General features: G+C 37.6%; 1 protein-coding gene across 3 annotated transcripts in view; it reads left to right on the forward strand.

Moving 5' to 3' along the window:
* MFSD14B (major facilitator superfamily domain containing 14B) overlaps nucleotides 1-20798 on the forward strand; it is a 76136-nt gene that overhangs the window by 15007 nt on the left and 40331 nt on the right. For 2 of the 3 annotated variants that reach the window (XM_059412005.1, XM_059412006.1), the window contains exon 2: nucleotides 14585-14680. The exons of the other annotated variant lie outside the window; for it this stretch is intronic. In XM_059412005.1, coding sequence (XP_059267988.1) covers nucleotides 14585-14680 — 96 coding nt within the window. The remainder of the gene's footprint in view (nucleotides 1-14584; nucleotides 14681-20798) is intronic. 3 annotated transcript variants of the gene reach the window in all.

Below are 20798 nucleotides of genomic sequence, written 5' to 3' on the forward strand. Positions count from 1 at the left end.
GACATGCTTAAATGAATGAGCATTGCTAAATTTCAGTAGAACAATTTACAAAAACTGGTGGTAGATTTAGACTGTGGGCTATAGTTTGCCAGCCCCTGCTCGAGTATTTCCTGTACTCTTTCCTTTCCTCCTTCTGGATGCTTTTGGTATTCTTGTCCATTTATTTTTTAAAACTTTATGTTAGTGTAGTTTAGACTTACAGAACAATTGCAAAGATTATATAGACAGATTTCATAAACCCCACACCCATTTCCTTCTATCATTAGCATCTTAATATGGTATATTTATAAAAATTAGTGAACCAGTGTCCATACTTTACCATTATCTAAAGTCCACACTTTATTTATTCATATTTTCTTGGTCTTTACTGAATGCCCTTTTTCTGTTCCAGTATTTCATTACATTTAGTTGTCATGTCTCCATAAGTTTTCTGGGCTGTGGTAGTTTCACACACTTTATTTGTTTTTGATGACCCTCACAGTTTTCATGAGTCCTGGTTAGACATATTGTAGGATATCCCTCAGATGAGATTCATTGGATGTTTTCCTCAATACTATGGTGACATTATGGGTTTGGGGGAGGAAGCCCAGAAAAATGAAGTGCCATTTTCAATACATTGTATCAAGGATTTAAAAAAAAATCACTGTTGAGGGGCTTCTGGGTGGCTCAGTGGGTTAAAGCCTCTGCCTTCAGCTCAGGTCATGATCCCAGGATTCTGGGATCGAGCCCTACATTGGGCTCTCTGCTCAGCAGGGAGCCTGCTTCCTCCTCTCTGCCTGCTTGTGATCTCTGTCTGTCAAATAAATAAATAAAAGCTTTAAAAAAAAATCACTGTTGATGTTAACATTTTCCCTGTAGTTAGTGTTTGTCACCTTTCTTTATAAATTACTCTTTCCCCCTCTTTCTATATTCACTGTTTGAAGGAGAGTATGTACACCCCACATTCGAAGAATGGGAAGTTATGCCTCACTTTCGTGAGTGCAGAGTACCTATGTAAATTATTTGGGGTTCTCTGCTTAGGAGTTTTGTCTGTTTTCCCCCATTTGTTTATTATGTCATCTTTTTAGTATAAACATACTTGTTTTATAATTTGAGTTATAATCCAAAACAGCTTTATTTTGTTGCTCATACTGCTCCAGCTTTAGCCATTGGGAGCTCTTTGACATATCCCCATGTTTTTGTTGTTTTCTTAGGTTTTGTGTATTTGTTGTTAGTTGTTATTGTTGTTGTTTTAGCACTTACATTCTGGCACTACAGGTTCCCAGTTCCTCTTGTATATTTCCTGCCTTAGTCCTAAAATTAACCATTTCTCCAAGGAGCCCTGGCTCCTTTGTTGGAAAATTGTATTTGAAACCAAGACCTGGGTACCAGATACTTAAAGTGCTGTTGGGCTGCCAGGGTGTCATTACTTTGAGGTTCTCAGGTGACAGGTCAAGGAAAATATATGTGTGAATATTAGTCTGTGTATATACATATATCTATAAATATTTCTATATGTGCCTGTCTGTATCCGTGTGAAGCAAGAATAAGTTCATAATGATATCCAAATCTAATGTGTTATCACATGGCTCATTCTGTCTCTCCCCTTTGTTTATTTATAACCTTCCACTCAGGCAGTGAAAAAAGTAACTCTCACCATTTGCCAGCCGTTTACTTAATTGCTCAGTTCCAGGACACTGGTTTCAGAACTGTTATCTCTACCCCTGTAGGGAACACATTTTTCAGTTAGAGTACAGTGCTTCTGTGAAGTTTCTTTTGCCTTCAGTCTAACAGACTCTACTCATTCCTAATGTTACTTAGATCACAAACTTTCCCCCCTGCTCTCTCCAGTGAAGTTTATTCATACATTCCTAATACAGTTAGCTCTTTGTCACATTCTGCAGTCCAGGCTGAGATTCTCTGACCTCTTAAATATTTTTTTAAATTAACATGTATTAAGGTTCACTCTTTGCATTCTGAAAGTCTATGGGTTTTGATACAAATACACAATGCCACTTATCTACCATTACAGTGTTACATGCAAGTTTCGCTGCCTGGAAGAGTCCCATGTGGTTCAACTGTTTAACTTACCCGTCCACTCCTAGCAACCACTGATCTGTTTACCACCTCTATAGTTGTACCTAAATGGAATCATATACCATATAGCCTTCCAGACTTACTTCTTTTCACTTAGCAGTATGCATTTAAATTCTGTTATCCAGCAATTGCATGGACTGCATAAGTGACATGTTGGGCATCTTCTCATATAGTTAATTTTCTGCATCATTTTTTGTTAGGAATCTATTCAGATTCCTCCCTCCCAACCTCGTGTTATAATTAGGGGATTTATTAAGTCATTTAACAAGAAATCTGATGGAAAGACAGTTTTGGGATTGGCTCATTTAGCATATAAGCAGTATAATCAAGAACCCCGGTACTTTGTGTTTTCTGTGTAATTGACTTGTTTGGCTCTTGTGGTCTCAAGGTGGCTGTCGTAGTTCCAGCCTTCATGAAGTCCAGAGGCAGCCAAGAGACTGCCTCTTTCTGCATCTTTATCTCATCCTTTTTACCATTGCTTTTTTTAATTGAGATATAGTCACATAAAATTCACTATATTCAAGTGTACTATTCATTTATTTTAGTATATTCACAAGTTTTTGCAAGAGTCACCATTGTCAGAACATTTTCATCTCCCCAAAATGAAACCCAGTACCCATTAGCAATCGTTCTTCGTTTTCCCCTACTCTCAAGCCTTGGCAACCACTAATCTGCTCCCTCCCTTTGGAATTGTATATTCTGGGCATTTCACTTAAATGGAATCATACTATAGTGTTGCCTTTCCTCCTGGCTTTTCTTACTTAGCATTATGTTTTCAGTGTTCATCCATGTTGTAGCATGCATTGATACTTCATTCTTTTTTACGGCTGAATAATATTGCTTTGTATGGATATACCACTTTTTGTTTATTCATTCATCGGTTGGTAGACATTTGGGTTGTTTCCACATTTTGTTACTGTGAATACTGCTGTATGAACATTTGTTGATGAGTTTCTGTATGAATATATATTTTCAATTGTCTTAGGTATTGGAGTATAATTGCTGGTAATTATATGGTAACTGTTCATGATTTTGAGGAATTGCCAAACTATTTTCCACAGTGGTTGTACCATTTTATATTCCCAACAATTCTGTATGAGGACTGTTTAAATCCTCATGAGTGCTTATTACTATATTTTTTAAATATCCATTCTGGTGGTTCTGAAGTGGTACATCACTGGTTTTGATATTCATTGCCCTTGTGGCTAATGATGTTGAACATCTTTTCATGTGTTTATTGATCACTTGTGTATCTTCTTTCAAGGAATGTTTCTTTACACCAGCTCTTTGCCCATTTTAAATTGGGTTACTTGTTATTTTATCTTATTATTATTTTTTTTAAAGATTTTATTTATTTATTTGTCAGAGAGAGAGAGAGTGAGAGCGAGCACAGGCAGACAGAGTGGAAGGCAGAGGCAGAGGGAGAAGCAGGCTCCCTGCGGAGCAAGGAGCCTGATGTGGGACTCGATCCCAGGACGCTGGGATCATGACCTGAGCCGAAGGCACCTGCTTAACCAACTGAGCCACCCAGGCATCCCGGGTTACTTGTTATTTTATAAGTGAGTTGTAAGAGCTCTTGATTCAAGTCTCTTATCAGGTATGAGTTTTGCAAATACTTTATTCCACTCTATGACTTATCTTTTGTTCTTTGAGCAGTGTTTTTCACAGTGTAAGTTTTTAATTTTAATGCAGTCCAACGTATTAACTTTTTTTTTTTTTTTTTTGGCGTGGATAGTGAGGTTAGTGCTTTATATACAAACTCATCATGAAGCTAAGGGCCCTACTTTTAGCTCTGTGATCTATTTGAGTTTCTTTTTTAAAAAATTTTGGTAAAATAAACATAACTAAAAATTCACCATTTTAGCCATTTTTAAAGTATACGGTTCAGTGGCATTTAAGTACATTAACATTGTTGCGCAACCATTACCCATTGTCCTTTATTTATTTATTTATTTTTAAGATTTTATTTATTTATTTGACAGAGATCACAAGTAGGCAGAGAGGCAGGCAGAGAGGAGAGAGAGAGAGAGGAGGAAGCAGGCCCCCTGCTGAGCAGGGAGTCTGATGTGGGGCTCGAACCCAGGACCCTGGGATCATGACCTGAGCAGAAGGCAGAGGCTTTAACCCACTGAGCCACCCAGGTGCCCCACCCATTGTCCTTTAATCATTTGAAACTGAACTCTGTACCCATTGAACAATAACTCATCATTTCCCTTTCTCTCTAACCTCTGACAATCACCATTCTACTTTCTGTCTCTTTGAGTCTCTACTTCCTTGCCAACACTTGCTGTTTTCAGGTTTTTAAATTTTTTTTCTTTATAATCATAGCCATCCTAATGACCATGAGGTACTATCATTGTTGTTTAACTTTGCATTTCCCTAGTGATAAGTGATGTGGAGCATCTTTTCATGTATTTTTTTTTGTCCTTTGCCCATTTTTGCATCTATTTGGTTTATAGGAGTTTTTTTTTTTTTTAAGATTTTATTAATTTATTTGACAGACAGATCACAAGTAGGCAGAGAAGCAATCAGAGGAGGGGAAGCAGACTCCCCACTGAGCAGAGAGCCCGATGCAGGGGGGCTCCATCCCAGGACCCTGAGACCATGACCCGAGCCAAAGGCAGAGGCCTTAACCCACTGAGCCACCCAGGCGCCCCTATAGGAGTTTTTTTAAACATATAATCTGGGTATTCCTCATTGGATATATGACTTGTAAATATTTCTTCCATTCTCTGGGTTCCCTTTGCAGTCTGCTGATAATGCCCCATGATGCACAAAAGTTTCTTTTTTTTTTCTTTTTAAGATATTTATTTATTTATTTAACAGACTACAAGTAGGCAGAGAGGCAGGCAGATAGAGGAGGAAGCAGGCTCCCCACTGAGGAGAGAGCCCGAAGCGGGCTCGATCCCAGGACCCGGGGATCATGACCTGAGCCAAAGGCAGAGGCTTTAACCCACTGAGCCACCCAGGTGCCCCCAAAAGTTTCTTTTTGATTAATCAGATTATCTATTTTTTTTTCTTTTGTTGCCCTTTTTTTTCTTTATGGCATCGAGGAAAGCATTGTCAAATCCAATGTCATGAAACTTCCCTCCTGTGTTTTCTTCCAAGAGTTTATAGTTTTAGCTTTTACATTTAGTGCTTTGATACATTTTGAATTCAATTTTTGTACATGATGTGAGGTTAGGCCCGGCTTTATTATTTTGCTTATGAATATCCAGTGTTCCCAGCACCATGTCTTGAAGAGACTATTCTCCATTGAATGGTCTTAGGACTCTTGTTGCAAATCATTCGGCTGTTACACAGCTGTTTATTTCTGTACTCTTATTATTATATTCGATTGGTCTTTACTGTCTGTTTTTATGCTAGTACCATACTGTTTTGATAAGCTTTGTAGTATGCTTTAAATGCATGAAATGTGAGTCCTGGAGGGTTTTTTTTTTTTTTTTTTTTATTGTTTTGGCTGTTATTTCAGGGTCACTTGAGATTCCATATGAATTATAGAATGAGTTTTCCCTTTTTTGCTAAAAATGTAATTGGGATTTTTTGTAGGGATGACATTGAATCCATAGATCATTTAGGGCCATTCACATCTAGACAACATTAAGTTTCCTGATTCATGAACATGGAATATCTTTCCGTTTATTTTTGGTCTTCTTAATTCCTTTCAGCAGTGTTTTGTCGTTTTCAATGTTAAAGTATTTTGCCTGCCTGGTTCATTTTTCCTGAGAATTTATTCTTTTTGATGCTGTTGTAAAAGGAATCGTTTTCATAATTTCCTTTTCAGATTGTTCATTGTTAGGGTATAGAAATGCAACTGAGTGGTGCCTGGGTGGCTCAGTCCGTTTAAGTGGCTGCCTTCTGCTCAGGTGGAAATGTCAGGGTCATGGGATCTAGCCTTTCTGCAGGCTCCTTGCTCAGCAGGGAGCCTGCTCCTCTTCCACTCCCACCCCCACCCCCGCCTTGCACCCTCCCCATTCGTGCAGGCTGTCTCTCAAACAAAGATATTAAGATCTTTAAAGAAAGGTGCAACTGATATTTGCATGTTGATTTTTTTTTTTTTGGTCCTGCAATTTTGCTGAATTCATTTTTAGCTCTAATTTTTTTTTTTTTTTTTTTAAATAAACTTGAGGGTTTTCTATATGTAAGATGATGGCATCCCCAAACCGAAATGATTTTACTTCTTCCTTTCCAGTTTGGATGCTTTTTTTTTTTTTCCCATATGTAATTACTGTGCCTAGAACTCCCAATACTATGATGTATAAAATTGTGTTGAAAGCAGGAATCCTTTCCATGTTCTGATCTTAAAGGAAAAGTTTTTTCAGCCTTTCACTATTGACTTTGATGTTAGGTGTGGATTTTTCATATGTGGCATTTATCATTTTGAGATAATTTCCTTTTATCCTTTTTAAGATTTTTTTTTTTTATTATGAAAGGCTGTTGAGTTTGTGAGATGCTTTTTCTGCATCAGTGGAGATGATCATGTATTTTTCTCCCATTCATGTTAATGTGATGGTGTTCCGTTGATTGATTTTCATATGTGAACTTTTCTTAATTCCAGGAATAAATCTCACTTGGCCATGGTATTAGAGCCCTTTTAGCAGGTTGCTGAATTTATTTTGTTAGTATCGTGTTAAGGATTTTTGTATCATTAGCATAAGGAAAATTAATCTGTAGTTGTCTTTTCTTGTAGTATCTTCTTTTCTTTGGTACAGGTAAATGCTGTCTTCATAAAATGTGTTAGGAAGTGTTTCTTCTTTTTTGAGAAGACTTTGAGAGTGATTTTAATTCTGCTTTAAATGTTTGGTAGAATTTTCCTGATGAAGCCATGAGGTCCAGGACTTTTCTTTGTTGAGTAGTTTTTGATCACTGATCCAATTCCCTTACTAGTTCTAGGTATATTCAGATCGCCTATTTCTTAGTGATTCAGTCTTATTAGTAGGTTGGGTGTTTCTAGAAATCTGTCCATTTCATCTAGTTTACCTAATCCATTGGCTACAGTTGCTCATAATACTCTCTTATAACCTCCTATTTATTTCCTATTTTAGTGATTTAAATGTTCCCCATTTTCATGGTCACTTTCCCTGTTTGGATAGTTTGATGATTCTCTGTTACTTTTCTGCTCAGTATTGCATTTATTTCTGCTCTAACCCTTTATTATTTCTTTCCTTTTTCTTGCCTTGTTGGTTTTGCTTTTCTAGTGTTTTACAGTGAAAAGTTAGGTTATTGATAGCAGATCTTTTTTTTTTCCTTAAATAATAAGGCATGTACAGGTATAAAATCCCCTGTAACCACTGCTTTAAAACAGCATTCAACAAACTTTGATATGTTTTCTCATTTTTGTTCATCCGAAAGTTGTGATCTTCTTGTGATTTCTTATTTGACCTGTGGTTGTTTAGGTGTATACTTTTTAATACCCACATATTTGTGAATTTTCCATATTTTTGTATGTTACTGATTTCTAGTTTCATTACATTGTGGTCCAGAGAATGTATTTTATATGATTTCAATCTTTTTAATTTATTTAGACTTGTTTTATGGTATTTCTGTGTACATATGAGAAGAGTATACTGCTGTAGTTGGGTGGAGTGTTTAGTAAATGTTAGGTCTAGTTGGTGTAGTGTTACTAAAATAGCCTATTTTACTTCCTTGTTGATCTTCTAATTGTTCTATTCATTATTAGAAGTGGGTATGGAAGTCTCCAATTATTATTATTGAATTGTATATTTGTGCCTTTTATTTTTTTTAAAGATTTTTATTTATTTATTTGACAGAGATCACAAGCAGGCAGAGAGGCAGGCAGAGAGAGAGAGAGAGAGGAGAAAGCAGGCTCCCTGCTGAGCAGAGAGCCTGACATGGGGCTCAACATGACCTGAGCGGAAGGCAGAGGCTTTAACCCACTGAGCCACCCAGACGCCCTGTGCCTTTTATTTTTAAAGGGTATGAGTGCCAGTGGGTGAGGGAGCATGAATGATTTGTTACATAATATAAATATCTTTGATATTGGCTATAAAGACGTCCTGTAAGTCAACATGAAAGATTCATTCTCCATTGAAAAGATATGCAGAGGGCACCTGGGTGGCTCAGTGGGTTAAGCTGCTGCCTTCGGCTGGGGTCATGATCTCAGGGTCCTGGGATCGAGTCCCGCATCGGGCTCTCTGCTCAGCGGGGAGCCTGCTTCCTCCTCTCTCTCTCTCTGCCTGCCTCTCTGCCTACTTGTGATCTCTCTCTATCAAATAAATAAAATAAAATAAAATAAAAAGATATGCAGAGCAGTGAACAATTTGTAGGCATATACAGCTTTCTAAAAAACACAGGAAGTTCTGTTTCACTTGTAATCACAGAAAATGATATAACCATTAAGTCTAATTAGCAAAAAGTATTCTAAAAGTATTCTAAGACTAACCATTAGTCTTAGAATATGGGGAGATTCAGATATTGTATTGCATTTTATTTTATTCTCAAACATTGTTACTGATACTATAGGTTACTCTTTTTTTTTTTTTAAAGATTGTATTTATTGGGTGCCTGGGTGGCTCAGTGGGTTAAGCTTCTGCCTTCGGCTCAGGTCATGATCTTAGGGTCGTGGGATCGAGTCCCCCATCGGACTCTCTGCTTGGCAGGGAGTCTGCTTCCTCCAATCTCTCTCTCTCTCTGCCTGCCTCTCTGCCTACTTGTGATTTCTCTCTGTCAAATAAATAAAAATCTTTAAAAAAAAATAAAGGTTTTATTTATTTGAGAGAGAGAGCATGAGAGGGGAGAATGTCAGAAGGGGAAGCTGACTCCCCACGGAGCTGGAACCCCAATGCGATGCGGGACTTGATCCCAGGATTTGGGGATCATGACCTTAGCCTAAGGCAGTTGCTCAACCACCTGAACCACCCAGGCGCCCCTGTAGGTGACTCTTTAAACTTTTTTTTGGCAACCTCTTTGAACCTTTTTAGTTTTCTTCCGTTTTGTTATGAATACTCCCCCATATTCATCACCCTACTTCAATAGTTAAAAACACACAAGACCAATCTTATTTTACCTGCGTTTTCATTAAACTGGTCCTCACATACCAGCTAAATTGAATCCAAGCTTTGTGTTTGTTTCATTTTGGCAAGAATACTTTATAAGTGGTCTGTTTCTTGTGTATTGCATCGTACATCAAATAACCTTTGACTCTGATTTAATTGATCGGGTTTCAGGTCTTATCAGCTTGATTATTCCCTTGTAAAGTGCCTCATCACCTTTTACGTCATGGTTTTAACAGCTATTAATGGTTGTTGCCTAGATGGACTATATTAGATTACAAAGTGGCAGGATTTTAAGTTAATCATTCTGTCATTCATTATCAAAAAAAATTTTTTTTTGACAGATCACAAGTAAGCAGAGAGGCAGGTGGGAGTGGGGAAGCAGGCTCCCTGCTGAGCAGAGAGCCTGATGCAGGGCTCTATCCCAGGACTCTAGGATCATGACCTTAGCTGAAGGCAGAGGCTTTAACCCACCGAGCCACCCAGGTGCCCTATTATCAAATTAAAAAACAAAACAAAACAAAACTTTTCTTAGTCAAATATTTGGTTATGCTAAAATGCTTTCTTTTTCCCTCTCCTTCATATTTAGCAGTTCTCAGAATAATGACTTAGTTTTCTGGCGTCCTCCAAAGATCTCTGGACTTGGAAATTTGAACACATATAATAATGTTTTAATCAATGGCAGACATTACTCTGTTTACTCAGTCTTTGCCCAGTGGGAGTTAACTTCAGGTTGGCTCCTGAATCCTTTCAGTATGACTGTAGTCTTCAATAACATCTTCGCTTTTGGCAATGTAAGTTCCAGAGTCAATTGTATTTTTTTTTTTTAAGATTTTATTTATTTATTTGACAGAGAGAGATCACAAGTAGGCGAGAGGCAGGCAGAGAGAGAGGAAGGGAAGCAGGCTCCCTGCTGAGCAGAGAGACCGATGTGGTACTCGATCCCAGGACCCTGAGATCATGACCTGAGCCGAAGGCAGCGGCCTAACCCACTGAGCCACCCAGGCGCCCCTCAATTGTATTTTTTACCCCCAATCTGGAATTAGCTATTTGTCCAAAAAGTCCCATTTTTTTTTTAAGTGGGAAATGATATTTGAAGACCACAATCTTGGGCCCTGGGTGGGGTGGTATTCACTCCTGTAGGGTTGCTCATTTTTTTTCTAGGTCTTTCCAGTGGCTCAAACTAGAAAATTCTAACTTTTTCATTAAGGTAATGCAGATCATAATGTGTATATTATTTTAAACCAAATTTAGAATTTCAGATTTTTACTATTTTGATTTAATATTTTATCTTTTCTCTTACAATGAAAATCTCATTCCCTAGTGACAATAGCATGGTAACTTATTATATTCTACTTACACTTGAAAGTTCAAAAAATAAAAAGTTGTTATTACTACCAACATGATTACTTAAAATAGTTTAAAATTTCATTTTCTTTTTAGCCTTAGGATTAGCTTCTAAGAATATTCATTCAGATTCTATGTTTTAAAGCAACTAAACCACAACTCTTGATACATGGGTAGGTTGATGTATTTAATTTGGATTTGATTTTGTTTTAGAATTAGCTGAAGCAGTTCCCTGGTTCCAAAGTTAAATGTATGAACCAGCATAAGAAATCTAGCTTCCATCCTGTCACTTTCATTCCCTTTTCTCCTTCCTGTATGTAATTGCTTGGATGCTTATTTTTCTTGACATCTTGTGTTTTGTTTACTCAAATAAATGTGTGTGCAAACGTATTCATACTCTTCAGTCCTCTCTCACGTGAAAAAGGTACTAACATTGCACATTATTCTATACCTTGCTTTTTTGGTGTTTTATTTGTTTGGCAGCAGTAGTGTTCCCATAGCCTAGTGCACATGACACTTCATATTTATTTATTTATTTTTAAAGATTTTATTTATTTATTTGACAGAGATCACAAGTAGGCAGAGAGGCAAGCAGAGAGAGAGAGGAGGAAGCAGGCTCCCCGCTGAGCAGAGAGCCCGATGCGGGACTTGATCCCAGGACCCTGATATCATGACCTGAGCCAAAGGCAGCAGCTTAACCCACTGAGCCACCCAGTCGCCCGACACTTCATATTTTTGCCATATTGTCTGTGAGAAATCACTAGAGTGGGGTTATTGCTTCAGAGGATAAATAAATAAGTAATTTGGCTAAATATTGCCACATTGTTCCATTTCTCATCCCTTTAGCAGTGTAAGATCATATTGTCAAACTTCTGAAATTTTCAGCGTTCTAGTAGTGAGGAATTAGATGAGTATGGCTTGATTTTGCATTTTTCTTGTGGATAAAGTTGTTGAAGGGCTGTTCTATGAACTGTTAATATCTCTTACCCATCTTTTTGTTGGGTTGTTAGTCTTCTCGATTTTTCTATAAATATTTTAAATGTTAGAGCTGTTAGCTGATTAGCTGACATAGTAAGTTGAAGTAGTTTTTTTCCTTCACAGTTTGTACAGCTTTTTTTTTTTTTTAAAGATTTTATTTATTTAGAGAGTGTGCATGAACAGGCTGAGAGGCAGAGGGAGAGAGAGAATCTCAAGCGGCCTCTGTGCTGATTATGGAGCTGTATGTGGGGCTCAGTTTCACTACCCTGAGATCATGACTGGAGCTAAAACCAAGAATCTAATGTTTAATCTACTGAACCCTCCAGGTGCCCCTGTACAGCTTTTTTATTACAGTTGGTTGAATTTTATTTTATTTATTTATTTAAGATTTTATTTATTTATTTGACAGAGAGAAATCACAAGTAGGCAGAGAGGCAGGCAGAGAGAGAGGAAGGGAAGCAGGCCCCCTGCTGAGCAGAGAGCCCGATGTGGGACTCGATCCCAGGACCCTGAGACCACAACCCGAGCCGAAGGCAGCGGCTTAACCCACTGAGCCACCCAGGCGCCCCAGTTGGTTGAATTTTAATTATAATTTGATTACAGTTGAATAAAAAAGAAAGCAGTATATCCAAATAATGGAATATTATTTGGCCATAAAATTGAATGATGAACATGGATGATTCTTAAAAACATGCTAAATGGATGAAGCAAAGCAAAGTAGGCCACATACTGGATGATTCCATTTATATATGGTTCTAGAATAGGCAAATCCATAGAGACAGAAAGTATGTTAGTCATTGCTAGGAAATGGGGTGAGGAGAGATTGGGGCATGACTGTTCATAGATATGAGGTTTCTTTTTGGGGTAATGAAAATATTCCAGAATTAGATAGTGGTGGTAATTTTACAACCTTGTGAATATACTAGTAAACACTGTATGCTTGGCAATGGAACTTAATGGAATGTGATTTATAGCTCAAGGAAAAAATTAAAAATTCATATCATCACTCTAATCATGAGAACATTAAACAAATTCAAATGGGAGGGCATTCTACACAATAACTGGTAAAGAGTATACCAGTGGTCCTCAAAAGTGTCAGGATCATGAAAGTAAAAAATAAAAGTCTTAGTAGCTATCTCAGGTTGGAAAAACCCAAGGAAACATGAGAACAAAATGCAGTGCTAAATCCTGGATTAGATCCTAAACCAGGAGAAAGAAAAGATGAGTGAGAAAAATGGTGACATTCAAATAACATATAAATTAGCTTAAAGTAGAATAGCAATGTTAATGTTTAGATTTGGATAATTGTACTGTAGTTATCTAAGACATTAGTATTTGGGGAAGTTTGGTGAAGGATATACTGGAACCCTGTACTGGTTTTGTAACTTTTCTGGGGTTTTAAATTGTTTAAAAAAATAGAGTGGGTGACTCAGTTGGTTGAGTGTCTGAGTCTTAGTTTTGGCTCAGGTCATCAGGGTCTTTCTCCCTCGGCACCCCCCGCCTTGCACATTCTCTCTCTAAAATAAATCTTTTTTAAAAATAAATCATTTAAAAATAAAAATAATTATCAAATTATTAATTGCAGCAATATTAAAAGTGGAAACTCTCTAGTAAACATCAGTAGTGGAATGGTTAAAATTATGGTACCTCTGTACAGTGGAATATTGTGTAGCTATTATAAAGAATGAAGATTTGCATGCAGTGACATGGAAATAGATAAAGGTAAAAAAGGCAACCTGTGTATTGTATTACCAGTTATGAAAAAGTATGTTTTTACCTATGAATGTACATGCATAAAAATATGACAGATTTCTAACATTGTGAATACCTATGAAAATTAGAACATGTATATTGCCTTAGGTATACAATGTTCATATATTAGTGTAACAGTTGTAATTTCTTAAGTATATATATTCCATATAAAATAACGCAAAAAGAGATTTGTCTCCTGCTTTTAAAACATTAGGTGGAAGAGAAATGCTAAGTGCAGTTATGTATTCCTTTAATACTGGCGTTCATAAATTTGATATTTTGCTTTTTTGTATTCAGGCTCATGAGCTGACTTTTAGGAATATGTGTTCAGTGAATCTTTGGTTGTTGCTCTGTTCTACTTTGAATGAAATCCCAGGGAATACTTGTTTTGCACAGTGTCTTTTTTTGATAACTAGTTATAAACTTCTGAATAGCCAGAGTGATGTTAAACCCCTACTCACTTCTCTTTGGGAGAGAATTATGATAGGCTTATTTAACAGGTCTGAGTCTAGATGTTGTTTTCCTTCTTAAGCAACACAATGTTAATTCCTCAAATTAAGAAAAAAAAATACCCCGTGCTTATTATTTCCTATTATGTGGAGTGTACAGTCTTTACACAAAATGCTGGGGACCATGTTTTTTATTCACCTTCAAGCTAACTTCAGTATGTTAGGAAAATCATCAGTTCTCACTGAGGACCTTCTGGCTCCATTTTAGAACAGTTTCCCTTTATTGATTTTACTATAAAAAATTAAAAGTAAAATTATATTCCCTTCATCTAAATTCAGCAGTTAACATTTTTGACATTTGCTTTAGGAAATATGTTTGGTTTTGTTTCTTAGTTGTTGGCTTGGTTTGTTTTTGTGTTTTCACAAAATGCCAAACCATTTGACAATAAGTTGTAGACATCAAGAACACCCATGTGATTATCTAATATAAAGTCCATATTCATATTTTATCCTTTTGTTCCCTTCTCCTCCAGGATCCAGTCCAGGATCCCCCATTTTGTTGTTGTGACTCCTGCCTCCTTCAATATGTATGAGTCTCCTGACCTTTACTTTCATCTTTTATGGCATTGACATTTTTAAGGAGATTCCACGCCTGTTATGTTATAGAACGTCCCACAGTCTGGATTTGTCTGATCATTTCCTTATGATTAGATTCCAGTGAAATGACGCAGATTTACTTCTACCTTTTAAAGACTTAAAAATATAAACATAGGAATAGTGAGGGGTTTATAGTCTTCTGTAAACATCACTTCCAGTTACTACCAAGTGGTAGCAAGGGGGGGCCTGATCTTGACAATGTCCTAAGTTTATTTTATACAGCATTTATTTTGTGTGTTAGATACCATTTTAGCAAAATGGATTTCTTTTATCTCGCTACTATTTTTCATAATAACTTTCTTCCTTTTTTAGCTACAAGGCTTTGGCAGACCAAGTGTATACCATGCTGCTATTGTCATCTTCCTAGAATTCTTTGCGTGGGGCTTGTTGACAACTCCAATGTTAACTGTAAGTATTGCTGAACAGGTCCTTGTTTATGAAAGCAAAACATAGGTTCTTAAGCATGTATCTCTAGGGCCAAATGTTTAGGTATGTGTTTGAGAGACTCTCTTGATAGCGATTTGAAACAGCTTCTTCCACTGGGTTGTTTCCACTGTGTACACAGACTGTGAACTACCTGAGCAGCAAAACGCCTGGGCTGCACTTTAAGTATTCTTGGGTAGCAGGGTCCTCCCACTGACCCAGAATCTTGGAAGTGCTATGAGTGAACTGTAGGTATTTAGGAATATGCACTAGGGGAAGTTATTGCAAAGTTTTGTTGAACTTTGTAATTACTTTGTGTGGATGTAATGGCCTTTGACCAAGAACATAGTAAATAGATTGGTAAGTACCTTGTAACAGTGAGAGTGATCATTGTTAAGAATGTTTAGATTTCCATATTTGGTAGCTGACTTACCTATAGCCACTTTTTGCTGAGGCTGCACTGAATTTCTTAGCAAGAACCTCGATGTTTGATATATGTTGTGGTTAGAGGAAGGGAGATGTGTAAGAAAGGATTGGCATGTAGATTTGGGGTGCTTAATTACTATTTTATTTTGTTTTTTAAAAGATTTTATTTATTTGAATGAGAAAGTGCATCTGTACATGCATACACGAGCAGGTGGAGGAGCAGAGGGAAAGAGAGAATTCTAAGCAAATTCCATGCTGAGGACAGAGCCCCGGACAGGGCTCAGTTTCAGGACCTTGAGATCACAACCTGAGCCAAAATCAAGACTGAGCCACCCAGGCACACCCCAATCACTAACAATTATACTAAAGATATTTTTAAATTGAAGAAAAAGATACTTTTTAATTGGCCTTATATTTAGTTGTCTTAAACTGTTCTTTAAAAATCATTGGTGGTTAACTCTTCCCAATCACCATGTTGCCATGCCAGAGAATCCCTTTGGATACAGATGAACTTTGTTCCAAAATTAGCTTTAGAAAATAGGGTACTTTAAAGAGGCTGTTAGCCTCACATTAGACTTCGCTATTTTTATTCTTCTGGTGCATTTAAAATGAAATTTGATTAATTAAAATGACAGCTTGAATGGAATAGTCAAAAGATTGCCTGTGTTTTTAAATCTCTGTTTTATTCTTTCTCATTACACTACCTTTTCCTTCCTAATGCTTTACTACAGAAATTAACTGGTTATTAGTTAGTGGGGTAAGTGGTCCCCATTTTAAGTTCACGAGCCTGCTGTGCTCACGACTGTTTGGACTGCCTATGACACACTAAGTGCTGAGGAGAGATTTTCTTTGAATAATAGGAATATGCATTGTAGGCTCACATATGTGTCCTTGAGGGATTTCTTTGAGATGTATTTTCAGTATACGTATAGACATACCAGGCTACTTATTGTAAGGAAATAAGTTATTTAATTTTTGGTCTTAGCTCTCGGACTCTGTCCATGTCCGTCTCCCATGTCTATTCCCCTCACACCCCTGCCCCCGCTTACGTGTTAAGCGCCCCTTTATTTATTTATTTATTTATTCATTTATTCATTTATTTTTATTTATTTATTTTTTAATTTGACAGACAGAAGGAGATCACAGGCAGGCAGAGAGAGAGAGGGAAAACAGGCTCCTTGCTGAGCAGAGAGCCCAGTGCGGGCCTCGATCCCAGGACCCTGTGAACATGACCTGAGCTGAAGGCAGAGGCTTAACCCACTGAGCCACCCAGGTGTCCTGTTAAGCGTTTAAATAGTATTTTTTTAAGGCAACCAGAAATCTGCTATAGTGGTTCAGCAGGTTTCTCAATATGGAGTTAATCCTATAATCATGCTCTGGTAAGAATTCAAAGTGAAGTGAAGAACAACTTAATGTTTTTGAGGCCTTGTTAGAAATTCTAAAACCACTTTCCAGACAGTTAAAATCTTTGGGGACTTTTTTGGCCCTAGACCAGATTGTCAGATCTCTTTTAGTTTTAATTAATTAATTAATTTTCGTATACATCCAAAGAGTGATGTGCCTTTCTTCCTACTGCCCAATGCAGATAATTTTCCTAGGGGTTCTTTGTCCTCATCAGACCCTCGAATGCAGCCTTAGAAACCAGCTCAAGTGCTGCTTTGTTTCCTCCTCGCAGTTTTGCTGCTTGCAAAGATTTGGTTAAAATAAACATGTGTGAGGAGTACAGGGTTGCTGGCATCACTCTGACACACTATATTGTCATAGAAGAAGTGTTGCTCAGCTAATAGGTGGGTTCTTTCTCTTTTTTTCTGAGCTCTTGGTGTTGCTAAATTAAGCTAAATGTCCTTTTCTGTACTGTCACACTTAGCCTTTACACTAGAGTTTGCTACCTCTGTTTCTGTTCTGGCGGGGGTGGTTCCTTCCTAAAATATGGGAAGAGTCCCATATTCTAAAGAAAAAAGATTATCTCTGGCATATCCCCTCTACTTTCTGCCTTTTCTGGTTGGACAGAGAACTGATAATGTTAGGTTGTTTGATAAGGAAAGGATAAAATTAGGGTTTATTTCATTACAGCAGGAGTTCATTTATCCTCTTCTTTTATGTTGGGGTTTACTATTGTCATATAAGTAGTTCTTGGCATCCTGCATCTATCATCCACTTTGGTGTAACCATTAGAATGATGGTTCATGTGTGGGTTTTTTCTATGCTATAACTAGTGGACAGCACTCTGTCCTGTTTCCTTCAGATGAGAAAAACAGCCTGATAAGGATTTGGAGATACAGAACAGTACTTGCATATTAATATGTTGTCCAGTCTGACTGTCTGCATCCTAGCACTCAGTAGAAGTGGTCTGTTTGAAGTAGTATAGAATTGGAGACTTTCCAAGATGGCAGAGAAGTGGGAGACCTTAGTTTTGTCTGGTCCCAGGAATTCTGCTAGATTGCTGTCAAATCATTCTGAATACCTGTGAACTCATCCTGAGATCTAAGAAAAGAATTGCTCCAGTTCTACAAATAGAAAAGTGATCACTTTCTGCAAGAATGACAAGACGGAAAAGCTCACCTCAAAAAAGAAAAAGAGACAGTACTGACAGCCAGAGACCTAATCAGTATGGATATAAGTAAGATGTCAGAATTAGAGTGTGGAATAATGATCATAGAGATACTAGCTGGCTCGAAAAAAGCCTAGAAGACACTAGAGAATCCCTCTCTGGAGAAATGAAAGAACTAACATCTAATCAAAGTGAAATAAAAAAGGCTATTAATGAGATGCAATTAAAAAAATGGTAGCAGGGCGCCTGGGTGGCTCAGTGGGTTAAGCCACTCCCTTTGGCTCAGGTCATGGTCTTGAGATCCTGGGATTGAGCCCCCAACATCGGGCAATCTGCTCGGCGGGGAGCCTGCTTCCTCCTCTCTCTGCCTGCCTCTCTGCCTACTTGTGATCTCCGTCTGTCAAATAAATAAATAAATAAAATCTTAAAAAAAAAAATGGTGGCTCTAACTGCTAGGTTAAATGAGGCAGATGGCTGCCATTCCCTTTGGAAATATGGACTTTAGCCCTGCTTACAGTCATCCCTATCCCACTGCTGCTTTTCTAACTAGGTCTTAGTTCGCATTCCAGGGCTTGGGGCTGTTACACAGCCAGGGTGCCAAGACTGGAGGCAGGTCCCCAGTCAGCCCCTGAATGCTTGGTGCTTAGCTGGCCAGGGTATTCATGGGGATAGGTAAGGTTTAATTTTCTATTCTGGTACACAAAACAAGTTGTGTTTTTACCCTGTGTCTAGTGATTTTGATAAATTCAGTTACTAATCCTAAATGTTCATCAACAGGTTTTTACATACACATTCATATATTTTGTGAATGACAGTTTTTAGCTCCTTCCAGTCCTTTTTTATTTTTCTTACTGCACTGCTGTGACATCCAGTACAGTGTTGACTAGAAGCAGTCACTGTAGGCATCCCTATCTCATAGATGACCTCTGGTGGAAAGTGATCTGAAATTTAAAATTCACCACTAAGTATGTTATTTGCTCTGTTATTTGCTATATTTGTTATTTTGCCGATATTCTTTTTCTGAGAAAGGAAGTTCCCTTCTTCCTGTTTTGCTTACAGTTATCCTAAATAGGTATTAAATTTTATCAAATGAATTTTCTGCATACAACCAGATAACAACTAGATTTTTCCATTATTTGAGTAATGTGGTCAATTATATTGATTTTTTTAAAAAGATTTTATTTATTTATTTGACAGACAGAGATCACAAGTAGGCAGAGAGGCAGGCAGAGAGAGAGGAGGAAGCAGGCTCCCTGCTGAGCAGAGAGCCTGATGCGGGGCTCGATCCCAGCACCCTGGGATCGTGACCTGAGCCGAAGGCAGAGGCTTTAACCCACTGAGCCACCCAGGCACCACTAGAATTTCGTTTTTTAAGGCTGAATGATATTCGTGTGTGTGTGTGTGTCACAATTTCTTTTATTTTAAAAATTTTTATTTATTTATTTGACAGAGAGATAGCAGGAGAGGAAATATAAGCAGGAGAAGTGGGAGAGGGAGAAGCAGGCCTCCCACTGAGCAGGGAGCCTGATGTGGGTCTTGATCCCAGGATCATTACTTGAGCCAAAGGCAGATGACTGAGCATCCGCCCCCCCCCTTTTTTGCCCCTTATTTTTTATTTATTTAATTTATTTTTTTTTAAAGGATTTTATTTATTTATTTGACAGACAAATCACAAGTAGGCAGAGAGAGAGGAGGAAGCAGGCTCCCCGCTGAGCAGAGAGCCTAATGTGAGGCTCAGTCCCAGGACCCTGGGATCATGATCTGAGCGGAAGGCAGAGGCTTTAACCCACTGAGCTACCGAGGCGCCCCTTATCTTTTATTTTTAATTGAAGTACAGGAAAATACTAGTTTCAGGTATACAATATACTGATTTGATAGTTCTATGCATTACAAGGTGCTCACCATAATAAATACTTACCATCTGTCACCATACAAAGTTATTACAATCTTAATCACTATATTTCCTGTGCTCTTAAGTTATTGTAAGTATATTGTCTTAATTTCTAAACATTTGGGGACTTTTCTAAGTTGTATTATCAGAAATCATATTATGAATTATTTCAGTTCTTTGAAATTTATTGAAGCCTGTTTGGTATACTCATATAGGGTTAATTCTGGTAAATTTTCCATGTGATCTGCAAAGAATTAAATATTCCCTGGAGTAGTATTCTCTACAGGATAAGTATGTTAAATTTGTTAATTTTGTTTGATGTCTTTTGTATATTCACTGGTATCATTTGTCTGCCTGTTCTGGCATCTTGGAAGAGAGATGTATTTCTCTCCTACTTTTTACATTGTTGTGCAGCTAAATTCTGTATTTTTTTTAAACACTGCAGTACATTGTAATGTTTTGTACAGTCATTATTTATCCTGGAGTTACACATTCTGATGTTCTTCCTTTTTCTGTATTTCTGTGCTTTTTCCAGTAATCAGTTCTTGAAGACTTCTTTTTTTTACCTGTTTTGCTTTGGTGCAGGTCCCTGTGCAGCACATTATTTTTAATATATGTAGCATTTTTTTAAATCTCTTGGAGGACATTTACACTTATTTTAAAACTTTCTTCTGTTTCCTATCATAATTTGGTTATTTGGCAGTAGGGTAGATTGTCTTTTCCTATTTGTGTCTTTTAATGATTTTTAGATTTGTTACTGAATTTTATACATGTTTATATTTACAGATGAGGGGGTAGATCAGAGATTGTGAAAACAAGTATCTTCTGGGGCCTGGCAAGTAATGTAAATGTCAGAAGTGGAGTGGGAATGTTCCAGTTGGAATATGTGCTGCTTTGGCCGCAGCAGCCACTGTCTGCTTACTCAGCTAATCAGTGATGTAGCACTTCAAGCCCCATGTTTTCAAATCTTCTGGCTTCTTGTGACATGCTAGAAAACCATATGGTATATGACTTTTTCCTGAAATTTACACACTGACAGTTACTGCACTTTAGGAAACACAAAGACAAATCAGAAAGAATATCAGCTTGCGAGTTTGCCGCCTGTGCCCTAGACACCTGTGATAGTTGGAGTATTGTTCTCCAGCCCAGGTGGAAGGCCCTGTTCCTCAGAACTGAATGCAGGCATTGCTTGTAGGAGCTCCTGATTTCTGACAGTGTGGTTGTTTAGAGAGCCC

The sequence above is a fragment of the Mustela nigripes genome, chromosome 9 (genome assembly GCF_022355385.1).
Source record: "Mustela nigripes isolate SB6536 chromosome 9, MUSNIG.SB6536, whole genome shotgun sequence".
NCBI lineage: Eukaryota > Metazoa > Chordata > Mammalia > Carnivora > Mustelidae > Mustela > Mustela nigripes.